A 26366-nucleotide genomic window follows, 5' to 3' on the forward strand; every position below is an offset into this window, starting at 1 on the left:
TGCACTAACCTCCACCCCAGGTCCCCGATGTATTGGGTGAGGATCCCTCCATAGATGGAGCTCCACTGGGGATCTCTGCCACCAGACAGCAACAAGGTGCACAAAGCTGTGTCCGGGCGACAGGCGAGGACATGGTAGTGGAAGATGTGCAGCAGCAGCTCATAAAAGAAACCCCTCCGTGCAGTGGCTAAGGGCATGGAGGGCATTTCCGCAAGGCAGTTCAAACAGTGGAACGTCCGACCCGGGAAGGGGAAGGGGCTTAGAGCCAATGTGAAATTCTGTCTGTGCAGGGGTATGCTCAGACAGGATCCTACTACACAGTTTAGCTTCCTCGAGACCACATGTGACGTTGGGTCCGAGCACGACAGTTCTAAGGTCATGGATGACGTTGGCTGCGAGCTGAACGTCCACTTCCGCACGCTAGACCAGCTGGTGGGATGTCATCCTGCTCACTCCTCTGTCACTCAGCACATCCCCAACCCTGGTCACCCCGGCAGTAAGAAGTTTAACAACACCAGGTTAAAGTCCAACAGGTTAAATGGCATTTGCTACCAAATAAACCTGTTGGACTTTAACCTGGTGTTGTAAGACTTCTTACTGTGTTTACCCCAGTCCAACGCTGGCATCTCCACATCATGATCCCGGCAGCCACAGCCTTCCTCTCCGCCAGCCACCTGAAATTGTATTGGTGGAGGAGCAGATTCCCGAGCAGCGGCTCCCGAACGACAGCCGCTATTCCTGACGGGGGAGAGCTTTGGCACGAGGCAACCGTGTCTCAGACTTTCAGAAGGTCCTGGTAAAAGACGGGCTACACCTGCAAGGAGCCACGAAGGCCACTCAGGTCTGTGAACAGGAGCTGCAAGTCATAGTTCAGACCGTGCACCTAGCGGAAGAAATACGTCGCTGGGGCACACCATCGAGGAGGGGGCTTAACGTAGAGGTATTGCCGCAGGGTCTGAAGGCAGAAGGTCACCCACCTGGGTGCGAAGGCACACCAGTGCCTGACCGCACTCCCTAAGCGGGAGATTCAGAAACACAGCAGTGATCCAGTGCAGTCTTTTGTCCCAGAAGAACTGCACGAGCGTTCTCTGGATGTTTGTGACAAAGTCACGAGGAGGGGTCAAAGTGACCAGCCGGTACCACAACATGGAGGCAATCAGCTGGTTTATGATGAGAACTCGCACCCTGTAAGACAGCACTCTGAGCAATCCTGTCCAGCAATTCAGACAAATGGTAACCTTGACATCCAGCTCTTGCCAATTTGCCGGCCAGGATTCCTCAGCCGGGCAAAGATGGACTCCTAAGAGGAGGAAACTGGTCCTGTTCCAGGTGAAAGGCCTGAGCTCCTCAGGGAGGGGTCCATCTGCCACGGACCGACCAGGAGTTCAGAGCACTTGGCCTAGTTGATCCTGGCAGAGGACGCAGCAGAGTACATGGCCTAGCACTCGCACATCCTCCGCAGGTCAGCCGGGTACATGAACATGAGGAGCTCATCAAAAAAAGACTAGATTCAAGGAACCCATAGCATCTACAATCTGAAACACTCCAATTAGGTCATTACTTAATTGTCTATTAAAAGAACAAAGAATAGTACAGCACAGGAACTGGCCCTTCAGCCCACCAAGTCTGTGCCGACACAGATGCCTCTCTAATCTAATCTTTTCTTGCCTCTACATGATCCATATCCCTCTATTCCCTGCCTATTCATGTACCTATCCAGATGCCTCTTGAACATTGTTACAGAATCTGCTTCCACTACCTTCTCCGGCAGGACGTTCCAAACATTCACCACCCAGTGTGAAAAACTTGCCCCTTACATCTCTTTTAAACTTTCCCCTCTCACTCTCAACCTAGGCCCCTGAGTAATTGACCCTTCAACCCTGGGAGAAAGACTCTGACTATCCACTCTATCCAAGCCTGTCACAATCTTATAAACCTCTATCAGGTCCCCCCCACCCCCCCCCCCATCCTCCGACGCTCCAATGAAAACAATCCAAGTTTGTTCAACCTTTCTTCATAGTGCATATCCTCCAAACCAGACAACATCCTGGTAAATCTCTTCTGCACCCTTTACAATGCATCAACATCCTTCCTGCAGTGTGGCGACCAGAATTGTACACAATACTCCAAATGCGGCCGAACCAAAGTCTTATACAGCTGCAACATGATTTTCCAATTCCTATACTCAAAGCCCGATGAAGGCCAGCATACCATACACCTTCTTGACTGCCTTGTCCACCTGAGTTGCTACCTTCAGGGAACTTAATTGTTCTACCATTTACTGTATATTTTCCTTCTGCAGTAGGCCTTCCAAATCAATTCACCTCATATTTGTCCGGGTTAAATTCCATCTGGGCGGCACGGTAGCGCAGTGGTTAGCACTGCTGCTTCACAGCTCCAGGGTCCCGGGTTCGATTCCCGGCTTGGGTCACTGTGTGGAGTTTCTCCTCGTGTCTGCGTGGATTTCCTCCGGGTGCTCCGGTTTCCTCCCACAGTCCAAAGATGTGCGGGGTAGGTTGATTGGCCATGCTAAATTGCCTCTTAGTGTCCTGAGATGCGTAGGTTAGAGGGATTAGTGGGTAAAATATGTAGGGATATGGCCTGGGTGGGATTGTGGTCGGTGCAGACTCGATGGGCCGAATGGCCTCTCTCTGCACTGTAGGATTTCTATGATCTGCCATCTTTCGGCCCAGGTCTCTAGCTGATTTATATCCTGCTTAAATCCCGATTTTGTGTTCAAAGGAACACAAAGCTAATCTTTGCAAACTCGGCCCTCGTAATTTAGTACTTTTAGGCCCCTATCATGCTGATAAATCTGCACTTCAGATTCCAAGACTGTATTATCTGTCGATAAAAATAAACTTGTGTTTGTCAACAGCTCAGTGCATGAACTCCCAAAAAACATGAAATGTCAATGAAAACCAGCTTGCTAAATGGTAGTTTAGGTGAGGATCTATGAGCCTGGTTGCTATTGACACTGGACTTCTGTTCTCGGTAAATTGTGCTTTCTACTCGGAGTAACACCCCTCAGAACCTTCAACCCTTTTCTCTACCGCCAGAGTTAGAGAGCCCTCTTACCAATGATCGGCCGCTGGTTCAGCGGGGAGCTGGAGAGCTGTTCCCAGAACAGGGAGAAGGAGACACACAGCACCACCGCATAGCTGTGCGAGCGGGGAATCGCCATCCTCAATGTCACAACTTCTGATTCCAGTCCGCTCTCACTCACCAACACACACTGAAGCAATGGCAGCGACTTCCTGTTGTAGTTTTACGTCTGCGGCGACCTTGGATCCTGTAGTTGGGGAATTGCTGCTGCTGTACAGATAAAGCGCAGCACAGCCCAGCCCGGCTGCTGTCTAGAGATAGCGCAGCATAGCCCAGCCCGGCTCTGCCAAAGGACCCAGTGAAAGCTGAGAGAGAGAGAGACTCAGCTGCAACTGGAGGCTTCCCCGGGAGATTCCCACAGGATATAGGAGACCAGATCACATGAAATATCCAAAGTTACTGCATTGACCTCACTGTTTGGGTCCCTCATCGCACTTGGGATTTCATAGCGGCACAGCGTGAGGGTACAGAGGGCAGGGGGCGAGAGGTAAGGAGGGGCAGAAAGGGAGGAAAGTCCGGAGTATGTTGAGGGTATAAGGAGGGGTGGGAGTGCGGAAGGGGGGGGGGGGGGAGGGTAGAATTTAGAACTAGAGGTCAATTTAGTCAGTTAAAAATTAAGGGGTCTCCCATTTAAGACAAAGATGATGAGGGGTTTCTTCTCTTTAGAGGGTTAGTGTTTGGAATTCTCTTCCGCAGAAAGCAGTGGTGATTGGGTCATCTTCAATGCATGGCACAATTAGGCAGAGCTTTGATTGACAAGGGAGTCAAGGACTATGGGGAGCAAACAGGAAAGTAGAATTAAGGTCACACCAGGCGAGGCACAATCTAGCCGAGTGGCAAAGCAGACTCAATGGGCTGAATAGCCTATTCCTGCTATTTCTTCTGTTCTCATTAACTCTAGGGCCTAGAAACTTGAAGCTCTTGACCATTTCCACTTCATCCCTGTTAATGGACAGGGGCATGTCCTCCATTGTGCTGCCTGAAGTTGATAACTATCTTCTTCATTTTGCTGACATTGAGGGAGAGATTGTCATCGCACCAGTTCACCAGATTCTCCATCTCTTTCCTCTACTCTGTCTCGTCATTGTTTGAGATCCAACCCACTACGGTGGTATCATCAGCAAACTTGAAAATCGAGTTGGAAGGGAATTTGGCCACACAGTCATAAGTGTATAAGGAGTATAGTAGGGGGCTGAGGACACAGCCTTGTGAGGCATCGGTGTTGAGGATGATCATGGAGGAGGTGTTGCCTATCCTTACTGATTGTGGTCTGTGGGTTAGGAAGCTCAGGATCCAGTTGCAGAGGGAGAAGCTGAGCCCTAGGCCACAGAGCTTGGAGATGAGTTTTGTAGGAATAATGGTGCTGAAGGCTGAGCTGTAGTCAATAAATAGGAGTCTACCATAGGTATCTTTGTTATCCAGATGTTCCAGGGTTGAGTGTCGGGCCAGGGAAATGGTGTCAGCTGTGGACTTGCACTGGATCCAGGTAATCTGGGAGGCAGGAATTGATTGATGCCATGATGTTTCGAAGCACTTTATGATGATGGATGTCAGAGCAACCGGATGAAAGTCATTAAGGCATGCTGCCTGGCTTTTCTTTGGTACAAAGATGATGGTTATCTTCTTGAAGCAGATAGGGACTTCAGATAGGTGTAAAGAGAGGTTAAATATACCACGCCAGCTGGTCTGTGCAGGATCTGAGTGCTCGTCCGGGTACCCCATCCAGACCAGTCCCTTCCCTTGGGCTGACTTTCAAGAGGGCTGATCTGATGTCTGCAATGGTGACCTTGGATACGGGTTCTGCTGAGGCTTCTGGGGTGGAAGGCATGCCCTCGCTAACCTCTTACACAAAACAGGCAGAGAATGCAATGAGCTCAACAGAGAGGGGTACATTGGTGAGCTCATCGGGGAGGGAATGCAAATTAACATGAGTTAGGCTTCAGACAACAGAGTTTTGGATGAGCTTCGGTTTATGCATGATGGAAGATGTGAAAGGCTGGAAATTCATTGGAATAGCCAAGTTTAGAAGTAACAAAGCCTAGGATAACATTTTCAGCAACAAGTGAATTGAGGCAAAGGTGGAAATGAGAGATTTTACGGAGCTGGAAAGGGGCAGTTTTTTAATGGAACGTATATGTGGCAAGAAGCTTATCTCAGCACCAAAGTTGCTAAGTCTTGTTCAACTCAGACAGTTATCAAAGACCAATTTCAATTGCAATCAGAAAGCTGCAGAGTATTGCAAGTTTCAATCATGAGAACAAATAGCAAAATGCTACCTAAAGAATAAAAATCTTTTCTTGAAACTGATAACTGTCTTCTTGGTAATGTGCTTTATGGAACATCATTCCTTAAAGACTTAACAAGTTTATCTGACTCATGCAAACCAGAAAATTCTACCTTTGATCCTTGCTGAATTGTTGCTCTCAGTCAGGTCATCAATATAGGCACTATAAATTGGATTCAGTGCTTCCATTATGGAGAAGAAGCAAAAATTCTAATTTCTGATTGCTATCCAGCACCACCACATGGAATATTCATGTTTTCTTTCATTCTTGGGACATGGGCATCGCTGGCTAGCCAGCATTTATTGCCCATCCCTAATTGCCCTTGAAAAGATGGTGGTGAGCTGCCTTCTTGAATCACTGCTGTCCACGTGCTGTGGGTTGACCCACAATGCCGTTAGTGAAGGAATTCCAGGATTTTGACCCAGCAACTGCAAAGAAGTGGCAATATATTTCCAAGTCAGGGTGGTGAGTGGCTTAGAGGGGAACTTGCAGGTGATGGTGTTCCCATGTATCTGCTGCCCTTGTCCTTCTTGATGGAATGTGCTGTCTAAGAATCTTTGGTGAATTGCTGCACTGCATCTTGTATATAGTACACACTGCTGCTGCTGAGCATCGGTGGTGGAGTGAGCGGATGTGGTGCCAATCAAGCAGGCTACTTTGTCCTGGATGGTGTCAAGCTTCACGAGTGTTGTTGGAGCTGCACTCATCCAGTTGCTTTATTCCATCCTCTGGGGTCTATTAATCTGCTGAAACTCTGTTCAAAATGTAAAATGCATCAATGATCAATTGGTTGATGTATTAGAGGCTGAACAGCAGATGTGGAATCATATTCTAGCAAACAAAGAACAACAAAGAACAATACAGCACAGGAACAGGCCCTTCGGCCCTCCAAGCCCGCGCCGCTCCCCGGTCCAGGATTGAATCCTGAATCCAGGATCCCCGCCCAATTTTCCAGCCTATCTACATACCAATATCCTATCCACCGAGCTGTCCCTCACAGCTACGATGCTTTGTTCATTACAACCTATTAACTCACCCCCACCCCCCCATTCCAGACCATGTGATCTCCAGGGAGAGGCGAAAACCCAGAGTGAAAACCCCAGGGCCAATATGGGGAAAAAAAATCTGGTAAATTCCTCTCCGACCCCCTGAGGCGATCGAAACGAGTCCAGGAGATCACACTGGCCCTGATCAGAAAATGCTTCCCAACCCTATTCATTTCCACTTCTGCTTTACGAACATCATCTGAATTCCCTGCCCCCGAGACAGGTTCCCAACTATCCGCAGTCTCGCTCTGTACTGGCACCAGCAAGATGATCATAGAATGAAGCCTTGAAACGAGAAACAAAGAACAATTAGCCCGCGCCGCTCCCTGGTCCAAACTAGACCACTCTTTTGTATCCCTCCATTCCCACTCCGTTCATATAGCTGTCTAGATAAGTCTTAAACGTTCCCAGTGTGTCCGCCTCCACCACCTTGCCCGGCAACACATTCCAGGCCCCCACCACCCTCTGTGTAAAATATGTCCTTCTGATATCTGTGTTAAACCTCCCCCCCTTCACCTTGAACCTATGACCCCTCGTGAACGTCACCACCGACCCGGGGAAAAGCTTCCCACCGTTCACCCTATCTATGCCTTTCATAATTTTATACACCTCTATTAAGTCTCCCCTCATCCTCCGCCTTTCCAAGGAGAACAACCCCAGTTTCCCCAATCTCTCCTCATAACCAAGCCCCTCCATACCAGGCAACATCCTGGTAAACCTCCTCTGTACTCTCTCCAAAGCCTCCACGTCCTTCTGGTAGTGTGGCGACCAGAACTGGACGCAGTATTCCAAATGCGGCCGAACCAACGTTCTATACATCTGCAACATCAGACCCCAACTTTTATACTCTATACCCCGTCCTATAAAGGCAAGCATGCCATATGCCTTCTTCACCACCTTCTCCACCTGTGACGTCACCTTCAAAGATCTGTGGACTTGCACACCCAGGTCCCTCTGCGTCTCTACACCCTTTATGGTTCTTCCATTTATCGTGTAGCTCCTCCCTACATTATTCCCACCAAAATGCATCACTTCGCATTTATCAGGATTGAACTCCATCTGCCATTTCCTTGCCCAAATTTCCAGCCTATCTATATCCTTCTGTAGCCTCTGACAATGTTCCTCACTATCTGCAAGTCCTGCCAGGATCATCAGCGCTGTACAGCGCTCCTTCAGCAAGGAGTGAATATCTTCTGAATGGATCAGGAGGAAGGAACTGATGTCGCAAACCATACTGATGTTACCTGCGAGGCTGTCCCAACTTGAAACACTAGTTCGTGATGGTGTATAGTTTTTTGGGAATATTGTAATGAGTCATGTACAACCCCAGTGAGAAATCAGTCCAGTTGTTGGTATAAACTGTTATCAACGATTATTTATTAATTTAAAAGTAAAATACACAATGAAAGGACTGCAATACTCTAAGACACTTAAGTACATGAATGAAGAAATGATTATTCAATGTGTAGGCATTAGCAATTAACACACAGGAGAGTGGTGAACATAAATTAGGAATTAGAGACTCACAATAATAATGATAATACCCAAAATAGGCATATTTAGCAGCTAAAATCTTATACTAAAATGTTTAGAATGAAATGGAATCATATTCAATACATGTTTTTGCATACAAATAACTTTTAAATTGTATTTTGAAAATATATTACAGCAAGACTGTATCTTCAGTATAATGATTAATTGAAAATGTTCTAACCCAAGGTCTATCTGTATCAATGGTTCAGCAAAATACAAGACTTTGTAACATAAAATGTGTAATTTTCTTTGCTAAAACAATGAAGCCATACATTTTTGTTCAGAATTTAAAAGGACAATTAGTGAAACTTTGTATTGGAAACAGTGGGCCCTATTTTACCATTGCACGAAAACTTGGTAAAGTCGGGCGTGAGGCCATTAACGCGATCTGCGCCCACGCTGATGCCCACTTTACCAAGGCCCGAAAATGGCCGCGATCCGATTCATGCCCGAAAACGTGCACAACAGTGATTTAAATGAATTTGCATGCATTTAAATTGAATTAATTGGCTACCTGCCCAACTTTACCAGCATTTTCCCCTTTACCATCGCATTTGCCCGTCCAGATTTGGTGCGAAACAGACCTTTGCCGAGCATGTCTGTTTCGGGCACTCCAGCTTCTGAAGAGGTAAGTTCAGAGCTTCCAACGGTTCTCTGACTCAGATCGGTGGTGGGGAGGGGGGTGGGAGGCGGACCAGATCATTCTCTGGTGAGGGAGTGGGAGAAGGGAGGCGTGATCATTTTCTGGTGGGGGGGGGAGGAGGAGGCGGGTCAGATGTATCTCTGGTGGCCGGGGGGGGGGGGGGGGGGAGGGGGGGTGGGTGCGGAGAGGGAGGGCTGAGGGAGGCCAGATCATTGTCTGGTTGGTTGGGTGGGGGGGTGGGGGGGGGGTGGCGGGAGGAGAGGAGAGGCAGGCCAGATCATTCTCTGGTGAGGGGGTGGGGAGGGAGGAGGAGGTGAGTCAGATGTACCTCTGTGGTGGGGGAGGCCAGATCATTGTCTGGTGGCGGGGGAGGGGGTGGGCCTGATCATTCTCAGGGGGGGCGGGGAGGGAGGTGGGTAAGATGTATCTCTGGTGGTGAGGGGGGGGGGGAGGGGAGGCCCAATCGCTCTCTGGTGAGTGGGGGGGGGGAGGGGGGACTGCTGCCACTCTGCGAGCGATCGTTGTGGGGGAAGGGGGCAGGTGGGTCGCGATCAGTAAGGGTAGTGGGGGGGGATAAGGGGGACAGTTATGTTGTGGGAGTGGGGCGATGTCTGTGAGGGCCATCGCTCCCACTTTTTGCTCCCGGGCCGCTTTATCCGCTTTTTGCGGCCTGGGGGCGATGTGACAGTGGTGCGTTTTTCACATTTATTTCTAACTGCGCATGCGCAGTTCAGAGCTCTGATTGTTTTGGGCATGCTAAGCCCCGCCCACAGTGCGATTCAGCCTGAAAAAAAAATTGCGGGTCTATGTGCTAATGGGGGCACCTAAAAGCAGATTTCCAAGTTGGATCTGAATTGCGCCCAGATTCAGCACTTAAAATGAAAATGGTAAAATCGAGCCTGGTATGTCCAGGCTGGGAAGCTTGCCAGACAATGGGCTCTCATCTCGCAATGAACCAGTCTTTGACAAGTTAGCCAAAAGCTGAACAAGCTAAAATTTTAGTTTTGCATTGCTAAGCAACCAGGAAGCCATTTTAAGAGGAGTGCTTCCAACAGTTGAATGAACAAATGACTAAACTACTATTTAAGGTGTCAGATTTTAATTCGATTTAAGAGTGCTGTCATGAATAGATTGACAAGTTAAATACTAAATGAGATCATGTTCACCTAATTACTGGGCTGACTTACAGATAACAAAATTGTATAATTAATTGTATTTTTTGGCATGCTAAGCTCAGTTGTACTGTTGTGCCATTGGACCCATCTTGGATTCCCCTTCAGCCGAAGTCTTTGTTTGTCGATTATATGTTTTTCATTTTTAACTTTTCTATGATTTAATAAAACTGGTTTTAAAAATAAAATTTATTAGGCTTTAAAAACATTTACCTTTGCAAGATCAAAGTTGCTTTTTAGAACATTCTAAATTAATCTGGCCACCGAAACAGAATTCCCCACTACATTGAATAACTAAAGACACACAGTTAATGTAAAATTACCCCTTGTTCCAAAATACATCTATGATCCTTGAATTCACAACAACTGCCCTTTCCCAAACAATACCCAAATGAAGTAAATCTATAAGTCAAATCCAGCTTATAGTTACCACACAATACAGCGCTGATGATCAAGTCTGGGAAACATCTTTTCCTGGTCCTGCAAAGATATTTAAACAGCCTTTATATGAAGGTTTCTTGAAATGCCTTGGCTCTAGAACTTAGATGTAACACTATAGCATCTCTGAAAAGTAAAATACGTTACAGGACTCTTTGGCTGTGAAATGGATTTTAGCCTCCTGACTGTTAGTTGCAGACTGGCTTCTGTCTGTGAGGTATGGACTGCCCTGTCTTCTTCTGAGGGGTTAACAGTTATATTGTTTCCCTTTTATTATTTCAGACTTGAGAATCAGCTATTTTTTCTTTTGAGAGGCTTAGCATTTTTATAGCCCTGAATTACCCAGTCATTTAGCTGAACTGTTTCTGCTTGGGGAACAACATTTCTATAGCAGTCATCTAAGTAACCTGTTCCTACCCCTAGAGCAATTCACACGTGATCATCTTTAGATGCTCTCATACCGTTGGAATGCCCAGATTTTTTATTTTTCAGGCCTTTTTAAATTCTTGTCACTGTTGCAGCTTGGCAAATCCTTGACACTGAAGAGAAGATTAGTGAGAACAGTGTGAAAATAATTTGTCTGCTTTCAATTATTATACAGTGAAGAAACACCGGGTGCAACATTTGGTGCTATGAAGACTATAGTGAATTTTGCTGGGCTGTAATGCAGTGCCAACCATTTCCTGTGCAACCCATGTAACAGTTCATTAGTGAAAGAGCACATACATGGCTGAGACCTCCGTTGGCAGAAGATTGTTTTGCAATGTTATTTCAATGTCATACGGCTTAAACAGATGTGCCAGGATACCAAATTTGAACCACATGGTTCCAGGTAACATCGTGCTGCAAACAACAGATGCAGGACATGGCGGGCCGGACAGTAGCTTTCCTTCAAGGATTGGGCCGCCAAATTGCAGGTAAGGTGATTACGACCATATTGCCAACCATCTGGAAGTATTCTGGATTGTTCTTGGAGGTGCTGAGGTGAGTTCCTGGTTTTGTTAGAATGTGCATTGCGTTCGGAAAGGAAAGGCATATCCATAAAAAGGCTACAACAAAAGTGGAAGCAGCAATGCAGTGCCTCCAAGTCTGCAACATTTGGTGCTATGAAGACCTATAGTGAATTTTGCTGGAGAGATGGAGCAAAGTTGAGGAGGTGGGCAGCTTGCCAAAAATCACCACTCAAAATAAATGTAGGCAGGAACTTAAGTTTTGAATTGCATTTGGAAAATATCAACATAATCTTGAATGATGTTACAAGTGAAAATGAAAGTTACTAATTTTCAGTTCACTGTTGATGCTCTGCAGTAAAAAGCATTTCCCCCACATACACCAGATAATCAGTTTGTATTAAAGTAACACAATGCAAGAACTACAACAAAGTGGTTGTATTATATTTAATGGTCTGACTGATGCAAGTCTAGTTGAAGTAATTCTAATCGATTAAATGAATTTGCTCAAACTTAGAAATGTTTCCACTGTAAATGGGTGGATAATTATAAATCAAAGCCTTCTCTTCTTCCATTGTATTAGAAAAATGACACGAGTTCTCCCTTGCTGAAAAAGAAATTTTAATTATTTTTTGGGGAAAAGGTGATCTTATTAATGATTTTCTAAATTTGCACTTAAAACAAATGTTATCAGTTGGAACAAAAGGATAGACACTGAAAGTAAATCCTAAAAGCTGTAATCTATCATACCTTCATTAACAAATAAATCAGCTAAATACCAAGCAACTTGAACAGCTTCAGATGAGTGTGGGATATCCCATGTTGCATTCCACTCATAAGGGCTTCTCTCAGGGTGCCATTGAAATGCATAAATAAGGTACCTAAAAGCTACATTTAAAAAACAAATAATCAAATCAAGTAGTACTTTCACTTCCAACATGGTTTCAACTATTAGATTACAATTACAATGTGCACACTAAAAGAAGGGGCTAAAACTTATGAAAATATCCAAGATTAAACAGCACAAACACATCTAAATATAATAGCAAAAACGCATTAAGATTGGTCAGAGACACCAATGTTTTAAACTGTATAGTCATTGTAGGGCATTGTCCCATTATAGTGATCACTGAAAGTGAATCTAAAATGTGTCAGATCCATTTATAACAGTTCATTGTATAGGAGCACAAAATCTATGGAGTGGATGATGATGATAAAGTTTTGACATTTTAAGCACAAGATATTCACTTTTTAGCACTATGAAAAAGTATAAAAATATAACATTACTACATATAAAGCAATTTTTTTAACCAACAGCAAACTGATATTTACAAATTTCCACTTTTTGCTCGTTACAATTATAAATGGAGCTTTTCTACCTTCATGCTTTCCGCTTTTCAAAGCCTATGTGTTGCCTAGTAAGCTCCCAAGATCTATACTGTAAATCCATTCAGAATTCCCTTAACAGTTCAGAAGTTTATGCAGCAAGGTACAGAATCACAGAGTATCTAAGATGTACATAGCAGGAAGGCCTTCAGTTCCAAGTTTTTGTTTAGTTACCTGATCTCAATCAGTAGAAGCACTACAATTAGCATCTGGGTACTTTGGCTCTGGAGATGAGAAAACATAGAAACATAGAAAACTACAGCACAAAACATGCCCTTCGGCCCCACAAGTTGTGCCGAACATATCCCTACCTTTTAGGCCTGCCTATAACCCTCCATCCTTTTAAGTCCCATGTACTCATCCAGGAGTCTCTTAAAAGACCCTATTGAGTTTGCCTCCACTATCACTGATGGCAGCCGATTCCACTTGCCCATCACCCTCTGTGTGAAAAACTTCCCCCTAACATTTCCCTTGTACCTACCCCCCAGCACCTTAAACCTGTGTCCTCCCGTAGCAGCCATTTCCACCCTGGGAAAAAGCCTCCGAGAGTCCACCCGATCTATGCCTCTCAACATCTTATATACCTCTATTAGGTCTCCTCTCATCCTACGTCTCTCCAAGGAGAAAAGACCGAGTTCCCTCAGCCTATCCTCATAAGGCATGCCACTCAATCCAGGCAACATCCTTATAAATCTCCTCTGCACTCTTTCAATCTTTTCCACATCCTTCCTGTAATGAAGTAACCAGAACTGAGCACAGTACTCCAAGTGGGGTCTGACGAGGGTCTCATATAGCTGCATCATTATCCCCGGACTCCTAAACTCAATCCCTCGATTGATAAAGGCCAGCACACCATACGCCTTCTTAACCACCTCCTCCACCTGCGGGGCCGATTTTAGAGTCCTGTGGACCCGGACCCCAAGGTCCTTCTGATCCTCTACCGTACTAAGAGTCTTTCCCTTTATATTGTACTCCTTCATCCCATTTGACTTGCCAAAATGGACCACTACACATTTATCTGGGTTGAAGTCCATCTGCCACTTCTCCGCCCAGTCTTGCATCCTATCTATGTCCCTCTGTAACTTCTGACATCCCTCCAGACTATCCACAACCCCACCAACCATCGTGTCGTCGGCAAACTTACCAACCCATCCCTCCACTTCCTCATCCAGGTCATTTATGAAAATGACAAACAGCAAGGGTCCCAGAACAGATCCCTGGGGCACACCACTGGTGACCGACCTCCAATTAGAAAAAGACTCATCTATACACACTCTCTGCCTCCTTTGGGCAAGCCAGTTCTGGATCCACAGGGCATCATGATGTTTTCTGTGAGACACTGTGATGTCTTCAAGGTTGAATGTTTTGCTGACATTCTCTGTGATGGCTTGGATCGAATGAACTTCAATATGTATAGTGCTTTATTGTATGTTAAAATGTTTCAAGTGTTCGCATATAATAAATTACTTAGATAAAACACTGTGATCAATTTGTGCACAGCAAGATTCCATTAACTGCAAACTTAAATATTGCCCAGTTGTACAAGTCAACACCAGGATTCCTATGTCCTTTAGAACTGTAGTATCATAAAGAGTCAATTTCTCCAGGAGACAGCAGAAAAAATTAGTAATAAAAATCGATGTTAGAATTAGGAAGCCTTGTAAGCAGAGTCAGGAGGTCAGTTACTCACTGCAGGATTTCTGGCCTACCTGCTCTTGTAAGCACAGTGTGTGTGTGTATATTTATATATATATATATATTATATATGGTTATTCCAGTTATTTCAGGTCAATGGAAACCTCCAGGGTTGCCATAATTTCTGAGGGGATTCAGCAATGATAATGCCATTGAATGTGAAGGGGTGATGGTTCGATCTTCTTTTGTTGGAGATGGTCATTGCCTGGCACTTGTGTGACTAGACTGTTACTTGCCACTTGTCAGCCCAAGCCAGGATATTGTTCAGGCCTTGTTGCATTTGGACATGGAGTGCTTACATGAGGACTGAGGAGTGGTGCTGAACATTGTGCAGTCATCAGCAAACATCCCCACTTCTGACCTTATGATGGAAGGAAGGTCATTGATTTAGCAGCTGCAGATGGTTGGGCCTAGGATATTACCCTACAGAACTCCTGCAGTGATGTCCTGGAACTGAGATGAATGACCTCCAACCACCACAACCATCGCCCTTTGTGCTAGCTGACTCCAACTAGTGGAGTTTTCCCCGATTTCCATTGACTTCAGTTTTGCTCGGACGCTTTGATGCCATACTCGGTCAAATACGGTCTTGATATCAAGGAAAATCACTCTCACCTCACCTCTGGAGTTCAGCTCTTTTGCCCATGTATGAACCAAGGCTGTAATGAGGTCAGGTGCTGAGTGACTCTGGCAGAAATTGAGCATCAGTGAGCAGGTTATTGCTGAGTAAGTGCTGCTTCATAGCACTATTAATGACCAGCCCCCTCCTCCCCCCCCCCTTGCACACACACACAATCCATTACAGATTATCAAGAGTAGAATGATGGGGTGTTAATTGGCCAGGTTGGATTTGTCCAGCGTCTTGCATACAGGACATACCTGGGGAATTTTCCATACTGCCAGGTAGATGTCAATATTGTGGCTGTACTGGAACAGGTTGGCTAAGGGCAAGGCAAGTTCTGGTGCACAAGACAGAATATTATCATAGTCTTTGCAGTATCCAATACCTTCAGCCATTTCTTCATATCACGTGGAGTGAATTGAACTGGATGAAGGCTGGCACCTGTGATGCCGAGGTGCCTCCAGAGGAGGCAGTGATGGATCATCCGTTCAGCACACTATATATTCTATATACTTAATTCAAAGATTATTTTCAGATCAGTGGTACTTATTTTTATTTACCTTCCATGGTGGACACAAATTCCACTTGTTCGCTGTCCATATTAGTAGTCAGGATTTTGTAGAAATTAGTCAAATTCTTGTTGTCTGTAAAACTCTAAAATTTATCACAAAAAGAATTCTAACTAGACATAAAGAAATAAATGATCAAAACCATTCCTGTAACAGTATCTATATTGTGGAATCAAATTTTAAAAGTATGCCTTTGTACAAGAAATGGAAGTTGTATTTTTACAAATGACATTGATTCTATAATAAATGTAAAATCTGTCTTTGATATTTTGACTCAAGATTGATAACCAATCATTGGAAAATAACTATCCCAGTTGCTGGGTTGTAATGGCCCCCAATTTCAAATAAATACATTTAAATTATTCTCTTGTCTATTTGTGCTGCTGTGAATTTTCCAAAATATATTTTTTTTATTGTGATGTTCAGTGAAGTTGGTAAAACATGATTTTTGTAGAAGTATTTCAATTGTAAATTTCTATGCAAATAGGTCCTGAAATGTTCACGAGCTTCAACTTGCACTAAAATTCATGCTAAAGCCTTGTGCTAATGTTCAACTCTACAAATTACATGCAAGAAGCCCCACTGCAACTTATCCAAATCCTCCCTGTAAGGTTTATTTCCTCCTGTTACTCTTATTTGTTTCTTTCAACTTAATTTCCTTAGAATTACCAATAAGAAGCAGAATGAGTTCTAACTCACTGTATCCCCAAAGTGCAACATAAGGACTCCTTAATGTTTTGTTTTCCAAGCAAGGAAAACTTAAATGTGGAAAGAAATAACAGAATGGAAGAATCAAGGGAAACCAAAGGGAAATGGTCGAACAGAAGTAAAATACTCTATTCTGGATTTTTGTCAAGACAGAACAGTTCAGGGACAAAAGGAAACCATTTTTGTGTTTCTTGCTCCCATTCCCATTTCCAGCAATTTCTGCTGGGATAAGGGTGCAGGTAACCAGCCTGCATATAGCAGTCTGCTCCTTGCTGGTTCCAATGTAAGGGTGGGCAGTTTAAACTCTTTCCCCTGCCCTAACAATGTTAGTGGAATCTGGGCCTTTCAGCAAGTAGATGCAGTTCACGGCCTCAGGAGAGACATGAACCAAGGGAGATACCACATGGGGAACTAAAACAAAAAATCACTTGCTCCTGGAATTCCTTCATTGACGGGCTTTGAAAAACAAGAAAATATATATTTCAGTTTCAGTAATTAGATATGTGATGCGCGATTAAATCACTCGGGAGGCTAGATTGTACCCGGGAAATAAAGGCTTTTATTACTGAAAAGAATGGAGCACACCATATACAATACAATCCCAGACTAAAGGGTCACCAGGCAGTGCAGTGACCTTTATACTTCCCCTGGTAGGCGGAGCCAACTGGAGTGTACCACAGAACAATATTAACAGGTAGAACAGCCCAACCCTAACACCAACAGTAGCTACAGTAACATATCTACAAACCCCATAGTGCTGACCATCCATGGCTCAGCACTCATAGTAGTAACCAACTATGGTTCACCACATTCACCCCTCCTTTAAAACAAAGGCCAGCGGGGCAAAAAAAACAGAACAACTGTTCATATATTCACAAGTTCAGTCGTATTGGAGGACCGCACCGTCTCTGCGACCTCCTCAACACTGGCGGTAACGCCGGTTCTGGTAACCGTGGTGACCTTCTCTCCAAGGCGGTGTCCAGTGACTCCTCCAGTTCCTCACGGACAGGTGGACCACGAGGTGGCGACAATCTGCTGGACTCGAGCACGCCTCGAGGTGGTGACAATCTCCTGGACTCAGGCAAGCTGTACACAGGAGTAAGAGGATTAAGTGGCGGTCCCGATACTGCCCGCGCCGTGTCAGGAGGGGAGATAAAGGTCGGGGAGTCCCTAACTAGGGGTGTGGAAGCGACTGGGGTTTCCAAGTCCCCTGCAGGCACCAGATCTCTAATAGAGACCGTGTCCTCTCGCCCGTCAGGATATGCCACATAGGCATATTGAGGGTTGGCGTGGAGGAGATGGACCTGTTCAACCAAAGGGTCGGACTTGCGGGTCCTAACATGCCGCCGCAGGAGGACAGATCCAGAGCACGTCAACCAAGACGGTAATGAGGTCCCAGAGGAAGACTTCCTAGGGAATGAAAACATTCTCTCATGTGGAGTAGCATTGGTTGCCGTACACAGGAGTGAGCGGATAGAATGGAGCGCATCAGAGAGTACCTCTTGCCAACGGGAGACTGGAAGACCTTTAGGCCTCAACGCCAGTAAGACAGCCTTCCAGACTGTAGCATTTTCTCGTTCAACCTGTCCGTTACCCCGAGGGTTGTAACTCGTAGTTCTACTTGAGGCAATCCCTTTTGAGAGCAGGTATTGCCTCAAGTCGTCACTCATGAATGACGAGCCCCTATCACTGTGGATATAGCTGGGGTAACCAAACAGGGTGAAAAGATCCCGTAATGTTTGATAACCGTGGCAGTAGTCGTATCAGAACAGGGAATGACAAAAGGGAATCGTGAGTACTCGTCAATCACATTGAGGAAGTACACGTTCCGATCTGTCGAAGGAAGGGGGCCCTTGAAGTCCACACTCAGTCTTTCGAAAGGGCGAGTGGCTTTAATGAGGTGTGCCCTGTCAGGTCGGTAGAAGTGCGGTTTGCATTCAGCACATACCTGGCAGCTTCGGGTTATGGACCTGACATCCTCCACTGAGTAGGGTAGATTCCGGGCCTTTACAAAATGGAAGAGCCGAGTGACCCCCAGATGGCAGAGATCATTGTGGAGGGCCTGTAATCGATTCTCCTGCACACTTGCACATGTTCCACGCGACAGGGCGTCTGAGGGCTCATTGAGCTTCCCTGGACGGTACATGATACCATTATTGTAGGTGGAGAGTTCGATTCTCCACCTCAAGATTTTATCATTTTTGATCTTACCCCGTAACGTGTTGTTGAACATGAACGCCATGGACCGCTGGTCCGTGAGCAGGGTGAATCGCTTTCCCGCCAAGTAATGGCGCCAAGACCGAACGGCCTCCACAATGGCCTGGGCCTCCTTTTCCACCGCAGAGTGCCGAATTTCGGGGCCTTGGAGGGTGCGGGAGAAAAAGGCGACGGGCCGGCCCGCCTGGTTAAGTGTGGCGGCCAGGGCGAAATCAGATGCATCACTCTCCACCTGAAAGGGGATGGACTCATCAACAGCGTGCATCGTGGCTTTTGCGATGTCGGCCTTTATCCCTTCAAAGGCTAAGCGAGCCTCTGTTGCTAGGGGAAAGGAGGTAGACTTGATGAGCGGACGGGCTTTGTCCGCATAATTGGGAACCCACTGTGCATAGTATGAGAAGAAGCCTAAGCATCTTCTCAGTGCTTTGATGCTAGTGGGCAGGGGAAGTTCAAGGAGGGGACGCATACGGTCTGGATCAGGGCCAAGGACCCCGTTTTCCACCACGTATCCGAGAATTGCTAGGCGGCGCTTGCGAAATACGCACTTCTCCCTGTTGTAGGTCAGATTCAGGCGAGACGCAGTGCGTAAAAATCTAAGGAGGTTGGCATCATGGTCCTGCTGGTCATGGCCGCAGATAGTGACATTATCCAGGTACGGGAAGGTAGCCCGCAGCCCGTTCTGGTCCACCATTCGGTCCATTGCACGCTGGAAGACCGAGACCCCATTCGTGACGCCAAAGGGAACCCTTAAAAAGTGATAAAGACGACCATCCGCCTCAAAGGCCGTGTATTTTCGGTCCTCTGGGCGAATGGGGAGCTGGTGGTAAGCTGACTTCAAGTCAATGGTGGAGAACACCTGGTACTGCGCAATCTGGTTGACCATGTCAGATATGCGTGGGAGAGGATACACATCCAGCTGCGTATATCTATTAATGGTCTGACTATAGTCTATGATCATCCGGGGTTTGTTTCCAGTTTTAACCACCACTACTTGCGCTCTCCATGGACTAGAGCTAGGTTTGATGATCCCTTCCCTGAGGAGCCGCTGAACTTCAGATCGAAGAAAGATCCGATCCTCAGCGCTGTAACGCCTGCTGTTGGTTGCGATCGGCTTGCAGCCTGGCACGAGATTCTCGAATAAAGATGGTGGGGTAATTCTGAGTGCCGAGAGGCTACACGTGGAGCGCGCTGGGCAATTTGGAGGCTGCGGTTCTCCCACTGAAAGTGGAGGGAGTGGCCCATCGTACTGCAGGGTTACACTCCTCAGGTGGACCATAAAGTCTAGTCCCAGGAGCATCGGAGCGCAAAGGTGTGGTAACACAAGGAGCCTGAAGTTCTCGTAAACTGTGCCCCGCACCGTCAGGTTGACCACGCAGCTCCCTAGCACGGTAACAGACCGGGACCTCGACGCCATCGAAATTGTCTGTCTGACAGTCCGTACTCGGAGACCGCACCGTTTCACGGTGTCAGGGTGAATGAAGCTCTCCGTGCTCCTGCTGTCAAACAAACAATGAATTTGGCGTCCATTTACTTCTATGTCCATCATGGACTTGTCGAGTCTGTGAGACTTGCCCTGGTCCAGGATGATTGACGCCACCATTGGGTCTTGGGTGCCACTGCAGGCAGCTGAGATGGTTGATGATGATGACCCCTGCTGGTCGTCCGCGGTCAGTGCCGACCAAAATGGCTGCGCCCATGGATCGCACATGGTCGGTGGCGCTAAAAGTGGCGGCCCCCGCAGGTCGCACGTGTCTTGGGTCTCCATCGTCAGGAATGGTGGCGCTCTGGAATCGCACGTGGTGGAAGACCTCGAAGATGCTGGAGACAAGGAGACAGGCTCAGGAGAATCACACGCCGCACTGCTATGTTTGGAGAGTGGTTTGGTCCTGCAGACTTTGGCATAATGCCCTTTCTTTCCACACGCGGAGCACAATACCGTTCTAGCTGGACATCGCTGCCGAGGGTGTTTCGCTAATCCACAGAAGTAACACCGCGGGCCTCCTGGAGCTGCTGCCGTCGTCAGGTCCGAGGTTGGAAACACAATCGCGCAGTTTTTCGGAGCCGCTGAATAAAGTAGAGTCGGTGGCTGTACTTGCCACGATGTTCCCACGTGGTCGGTGGGGTACGTTTCTAGACTTCTGGAGGCCGTCTCCATAGCGTCAGCCAATTCTACTGTCTTAGCGAGGTCTAGATTACCTTGCTCTCGCAGCCGAAGGCGAATGTACGACGAGCCGATTCCCGCCACGAATGCATCGCGAATCAAGTCGTTCGTATACTGGGCCGCCGACACTGGTTTGCAGTTGCAGGCTCTGGCGAGCTGCTGAAGTTCACACAGGTACTGTTCTGTCGTTTCACCGGGCTGCCGCCGTCGAGTGGCTAGAAGGTGTCGAGCATGGATCTCGTTTGGCGGTTTGTTGTACCGTTTAAGTAGTTCGATGGCCCCTTTGTAGTCTTGGGCATCACGGATTGACCAGTATACGGTGTCGCTTACCCTCGCGTGGAGGACCTACAGTCTATCGGCGTCGTTTTGAATGGCTGTTGAAGCATCGATGTAGTCTTGAAAACACTTTAACCAATGGTCGAAAGTGTTCGACGCTCCTGCCGCACGTGGATCTAAAGTAAGCCAATCGGGTTTCAACATTTGCTCCGTGGTTATTTTTTAAAAATTTTGTCAGTAATAAAATTGATGCGCGATTAAATCACTCGGGAGGCTAGATTGTACCCGGGAAATAAAGGCTTTTATTACTGACCAGAATGGAGCACACTATATACAATACAATCCCAGACTAAAGGGTCACCAGGCAGTGCAGTGACCTTTATACTTCCCCTGGTAGGCGGAGCCAACTGGAGTGTACCACAGAACAATATCAACAGGTAGAACAGCCCAACCCTAACACCAACAGTAACTACAGTAACATATCTACAAATACCCATAGTGCTGACCATCCATGGCTCAGCACTCATAGTGGTAACCAACTATGATTCTCCACAATATGTTAGTACAGCCATGATTGGAATCTCTGGTGCACCCCAGTGTTTAAATTGTAAACAAAACTTCAAAACCTGTCGGTTATAGAAAAAAAGCTTCCAGACTAATTTGATTGATGGGGCATCTGGTGTTCCTTGAAAAAAACGGGTCCATCTGTTTTACAATTTAGCAGGCTCCATTGTCTGAAGGCTAGGTTTGTTAAAACAGCTATGGCTATGAACAATTGACTACGTTTCAGTAGGTCCTGAAGCACTTATTTCAACAGGGGGCGTATAGACATTTTGACTGACAATTTTTAAGAGGTAATTAAAGAATTAATTATCTGTGATGTGTTTCTGAAAAATATATTTGCTTTTAATAAGCTTTTTGTGCATGAATTCAGCCTTGTTTCTGGTCACGATTGCCCACAAAATGCATTGATGCTTGGGCTGAATGGGGGACGTACATTTGGGCGGAAAATAAATTCTGAAAAAATTGTTGCTGATGAGGACAAAATAACCATGCAGCCCCCAGGAACTCCCAGAGACCGACAATGAGCCCTGGCTTCAGGGACAAAATGGCTCTCATACCAATCAAGGAAAATTGTTGAGTCATCCATGTGCACTTATTGATTGGCCTTGTAAACAACAGGGAAGACTCTGATCCCTTTGAAAAACTTATGCTTCTAACTTTACCAATAACAAGCAACTGACAGCTGTGGGTACCAGTTACATGTGAACATCCATTTTCTTTTCATATTCATGTATGAGACATGGGCTTCGCTGACTAAGCCAGCATTTGTTACTCATTCTTAATTTTCTTTGAGAAGGTGGCAGTGAGCTGCCTTCTTGAACTGCTGCAGTTCACGAGTGCAGTACATCATTGCTTACAAACTTTGAACCCTGTTGGTGCTGACTGATCCACTGTTTCCGATGTTTTCCGGGGAGCATACCTCCAAATATAATGAGGTTTCATCAGCAGTGTACACATGCCCTGCTGTTTGACTTTCTTCTAATATTATCATAGAAAATTCATCCAGGCATGCCTCTGCATTTTCATGGTCTGTGGAGGGTTTTTCATCATATACTTTCAGCACACACATCATGGCAGTTTGTAAATGTGTTCTGCCATCCTGACACTTAATAACATGGTGTTGTTAGCCCGAGCTCTTTATGCAACACTTTCGCTTAGGCCATGGTGATGAAGTCATCCAATGAATATTTTGTACTCTGACAATATCCGATCCACTCTAATAACACATTGTCTACATGGACAATCTTTGACTAGTGGAGGGTTTTCCTATGATCCATTAATTTGGGTACATCACAGTCAGCATAACATATAATTAACTTCTCCATTTGCTTATTCAGATCATAAATGGTTGATGTACCAACACCATTCTATTGACTTAATCTTTTTCCTGAGATGCCTTTCTCCAGGCGCACTAGTAATTCTACTTTCTGCTTAATAGTCAGTGACCTTTTGTCTTGGTGCTTCTGTCAGCCGTGGGACTTTTTGACATGAAACCAGAAGTAATGAAGTTTAGAATTATAGAGAGAGAGACATGTTCAAGCATTGGTTAAACTGCGTTTGGATATGGGAATTTGGGGCTTGACAAATTACCCCGTGCACCAATTACAAATTGTACTATGTGGCATCATCATCAAGTGTAACCGGTCTTTGGGACCCTCCAGTTTCTGGGACGCCAGATATGGGGTCTAGTCCCTGTACCAATTTACAAGGGGGATTAACCTCATTCAAATATAGGTTCTGATGGCTGACTTGTACAATGCACTCCTGAGGCTTCATCAACCACTGGAATGCAGAGGAGAAATGGAAAGGCCATGCCAACATCCCCCTTCACATCCCACGTGGCTCAGACATTGAGATGGATGGAGCTCTTGCTGTGGGATCTAAAGATTGAAATGTGGTAATATCTGCCAAGGACGGAAGGAAAGGCCCAGCCTCTGGAAACCAGCAGCTCTGAATGGAAGTGGACGAGAAAGTAAGCAGGGAACATTGTGGTTTCTCAAACATGGGAAAAGTGTCCCAATAAGTTCAAGGACTGCAGGAAGTGAGGAAAATTCGTGACATAACTTGTTCAGGAGCCCAAGTCAACACTCTGACTTTTTCAACATATCCCAGCTCAGCTCCACAAAATAACATGCCCTACACCTCCATTCATTCCTGTCTCTCAAGACACTTCCTCACATCCTCATCTGAAAAGCCAAAGTGCTCACTCAGCCACATCATTGTGCCATCAAAGCCATGTCTCACCCTTACTCTACACAAACACTAACTTTGTTTTCACCCTACTCAATGCATTTCTCACTCTCACAATTCTCTATTTCCAACCTTTTCAGTTTAACTAACAAATTCTACTACTTCAAATATTTTTCTAGCTTTCCCTTAAAAGTTGCAATGTTCTCATTCCTCAACCATTCCCAGTAACACAGCATGTAGATAGAAGTCTGTGGGAAGGTAATTGCTGACCGTCAATTAAAAATAAATTAAAGGATGTAGAGCTGGCACTGAGAAAAGGACTGGGACACAGAGGACGATGATGTGAGGAGAATTTCAGTTTTGCTCTGTTCCTCCTTAGTTTTCTACAGGAATTGAAAGCTAGACTTAGCATGAAAAACTCTTGTTTGGTTGTTGTGAAATCTGTTGTCCTGGGTATTTCTAGTACACTGCGGACTCACTCAACCACCGCTGTATATAATTGGTTATACCCAAACACCTCTGCATATTATCAGGCAAAAGGACTACACATACAAACTTATAGTAAGTAACCAATTTGCAGCATTATTCTGAACAGTAAGTGACTTAAGTTTTATAACTTTAACTATTCTCTCTTTCTAACTAATCTATTGTTCAGAAATTTGTATACTACCCCTGATCCCCGTGATCCCCATCAGTGCAGTGATCTCTCAAATCCATCTATCTCTCTTTCTGTCTTTCTCTCTCTGGTCCCATAAGGACAGTGGACAGGCAATAGTAGACATTTAAAGAACAAATAGGTGAACTTCAGAAGTTGTTTATTCATGTTTGGCGCAAGAGTGGTAAGGGAATTGTGGCCAATCCATGGTTTATAAGGGAAATTAGAGATAGCATCAGATTCCAAAGATGTGCAGGTTAGGTTGATTGGCCATGATAAATTGCCCCTTAGTGTCCCAGGATGTGTAAGTTAGAAGGATAAGCAGGGTAAACATGTGGGGTTTCGGGCATAAGGCCTGGGTGGGATTGTTGTCGGAGCTGACTCGATGGGCCGAATTGCCTCTTTCTGCACTGTAGGGTTTCTATGATTCTTTCTATTTCTATGATTCAAGGAAGAAGCATACAAATTGAAACGAAAAAGGAATAGGCCTGAGGAGTGGGCGGAGTTTGAAATTTAGCAAAAGAGGACCGAAGGATTGATTAAGAAGTGAAAAAATAGATTATGAAAGTAAGCTAGTGGGGAACATAAAAACTGACTATGAAATTTTCTATCGATATGTAAAGAGAAAAAGATTGACAAAAACGAATGTAGGCCCCTAACAGTCAGAAAGGAAAATTCATTTCTGGGAATAAAGAAATAGCTGAGGAATTAAATTTGTACTTTGCTTCCATCTTCACAAAGGAGGCCATGAATAATGTAACAAAAGTTCTGAGAGAAAAAAGTTTTAGTGAAGAGCTGAAGGAAATCAGCATTAGGAGAGAAATGATTTTGGGGAATTGATGGGATTGAAAGTGGATAAATCTCCAGGTCCTGATAATCTTCATCCCAGAGAATTTAAGAAAGTGGCCCTGGAAATAGTAGATCCATTGGTGGGTATTTTCCAAAATTCTTTGGATTCTGGAATAGTTCCTACAGATTGGAGGGTAGCTAATGGAAGCCTGCTATTCAAAAAGAGAGGTAGAGAGAAAAAAGGGAGCTACAGACCAGTGAGTCTAACTTTGGTACTGGGGAAGTTGCTAGAGTCTATTATCAAGGATTTCATAACTCGGCATTTGGAGGGCAGTGGTATAATCAGACAAAGTCAGCATGGATTTACAAAAGGGAAATCATGCTCGACGAATATATTGGAATTTTTGAGGATGTAACTAGTAGAGTTGACCAAGGAGAACCAGTGGATGTGGTTTATTTATACTTACAGAAGACTTTCAACAGGGTCTCATATAACCAACTACTATGTAAAGTTAAGGCACATGGGAATACCGGTAATGTCTTCAGATGGATAGAAAGCTGGGTGGCAGATAGGAAGCGAAGATTTGGCATAAATGGGTCTAGATTAAATATGACAGAAGGTGAAGTCACACAGGATCCGAGTTAAGCTGGCAAGATGGATACAGACAGAGGGTAGCAGTGGAAGGGTGCATTTCTGAATGGAGGGCTGTGACTAGCATTCCTTAGGGTTCAATGCTTGGACCTTTGCTGTTTGTAATATAATATATAATATATATAAATGATTTGGAGGAAAATGTAACTGGTTTGATTAGTAAGTTTGCAAATGACACAAAGGTTGGTGGAATTGCAGATAGCGATGAGGATTGTCAGAGGACACTACAGGATATAGATCGGTTGGAGACTTGGGTGGAGAGATGGCAGATGGAGTTTAATCTGGACAAATGTGAGGCAATGCATTTTGGAAGGTCTAATACAGATGTGAAATATACAGTAAATGGCAGAACCCTTCAGAGTACTGATCGGCAGGGGGATCTGGGTGTACAGGTACACAGGTCACTGAAAGTGGTAATGCAGGTGGAGAAGAAGGCACACAGCATGCTTGCCTTTATCGGCCGGGGCACTGAGTTTAAAAATTGGCAAGTCATGTTGCGGCTTTAGAGAACCTTAGTTAGGCCATACTTGGAATATAGTGTTCAATTCTGGTTGCCACATTACCAGAAGGATATGCAGGCTTTGGAGAGGGTACAGAAAAAATTTACCAGGATGTTGCCTGGCATGGAGGACATTGGCTACCAGGAGAGGTTGGAAAAACTTGTTTTTTTCTCACTGGAATGACAGACGTTGAGAGGCGACCTGGTGGAA

The 26366-nt window shown here is 45.4% G+C and overlaps 2 protein-coding genes across 2 annotated transcripts in view; both read right to left on the reverse strand.

Annotated features, from left to right (window-relative positions):
* LOC144495778 (gamma-glutamyl hydrolase-like) overlaps positions 1-3290 on the reverse strand; it is a 34232-nt gene extending 30942 nt beyond the window's left edge. Inside the window, exon 1 of the mRNA XM_078216253.1 lies at positions 3079-3290. Within this exon, the coding sequence (XP_078072379.1) occupies positions 3079-3184 (106 nt within the window). The 5' untranslated portion in view covers positions 3185-3290. The remainder of the gene's footprint in view (positions 1-3078) is intronic.
* Positions 3291-11657: 8367 nt separating this feature from the next.
* The window catches only part of LOC144495482 (gamma-glutamyl hydrolase-like), a 31184-nt gene continuing 16475 nt past the window's right edge, over positions 11658-26366 (reverse strand). Inside the window, exons 3-5 of the mRNA XM_078215498.1 lie at positions 15436-15529; positions 11923-12060; positions 11658-11779 (exon numbers count right to left, since the gene is read on the reverse strand). Of these exons, the coding sequence (XP_078071624.1) occupies positions 11658-11779; positions 11923-12060; positions 15436-15529 (354 nt within the window). The remainder of the gene's footprint in view (positions 11780-11922; positions 12061-15435; positions 15530-26366) is intronic.

The sequence above is a fragment of the Mustelus asterias genome, chromosome 7 (genome assembly GCF_964213995.1).
Source record: "Mustelus asterias chromosome 7, sMusAst1.hap1.1, whole genome shotgun sequence".
Taxonomy (NCBI): Eukaryota; Metazoa; Chordata; class Chondrichthyes; order Carcharhiniformes; family Triakidae; genus Mustelus; species Mustelus asterias.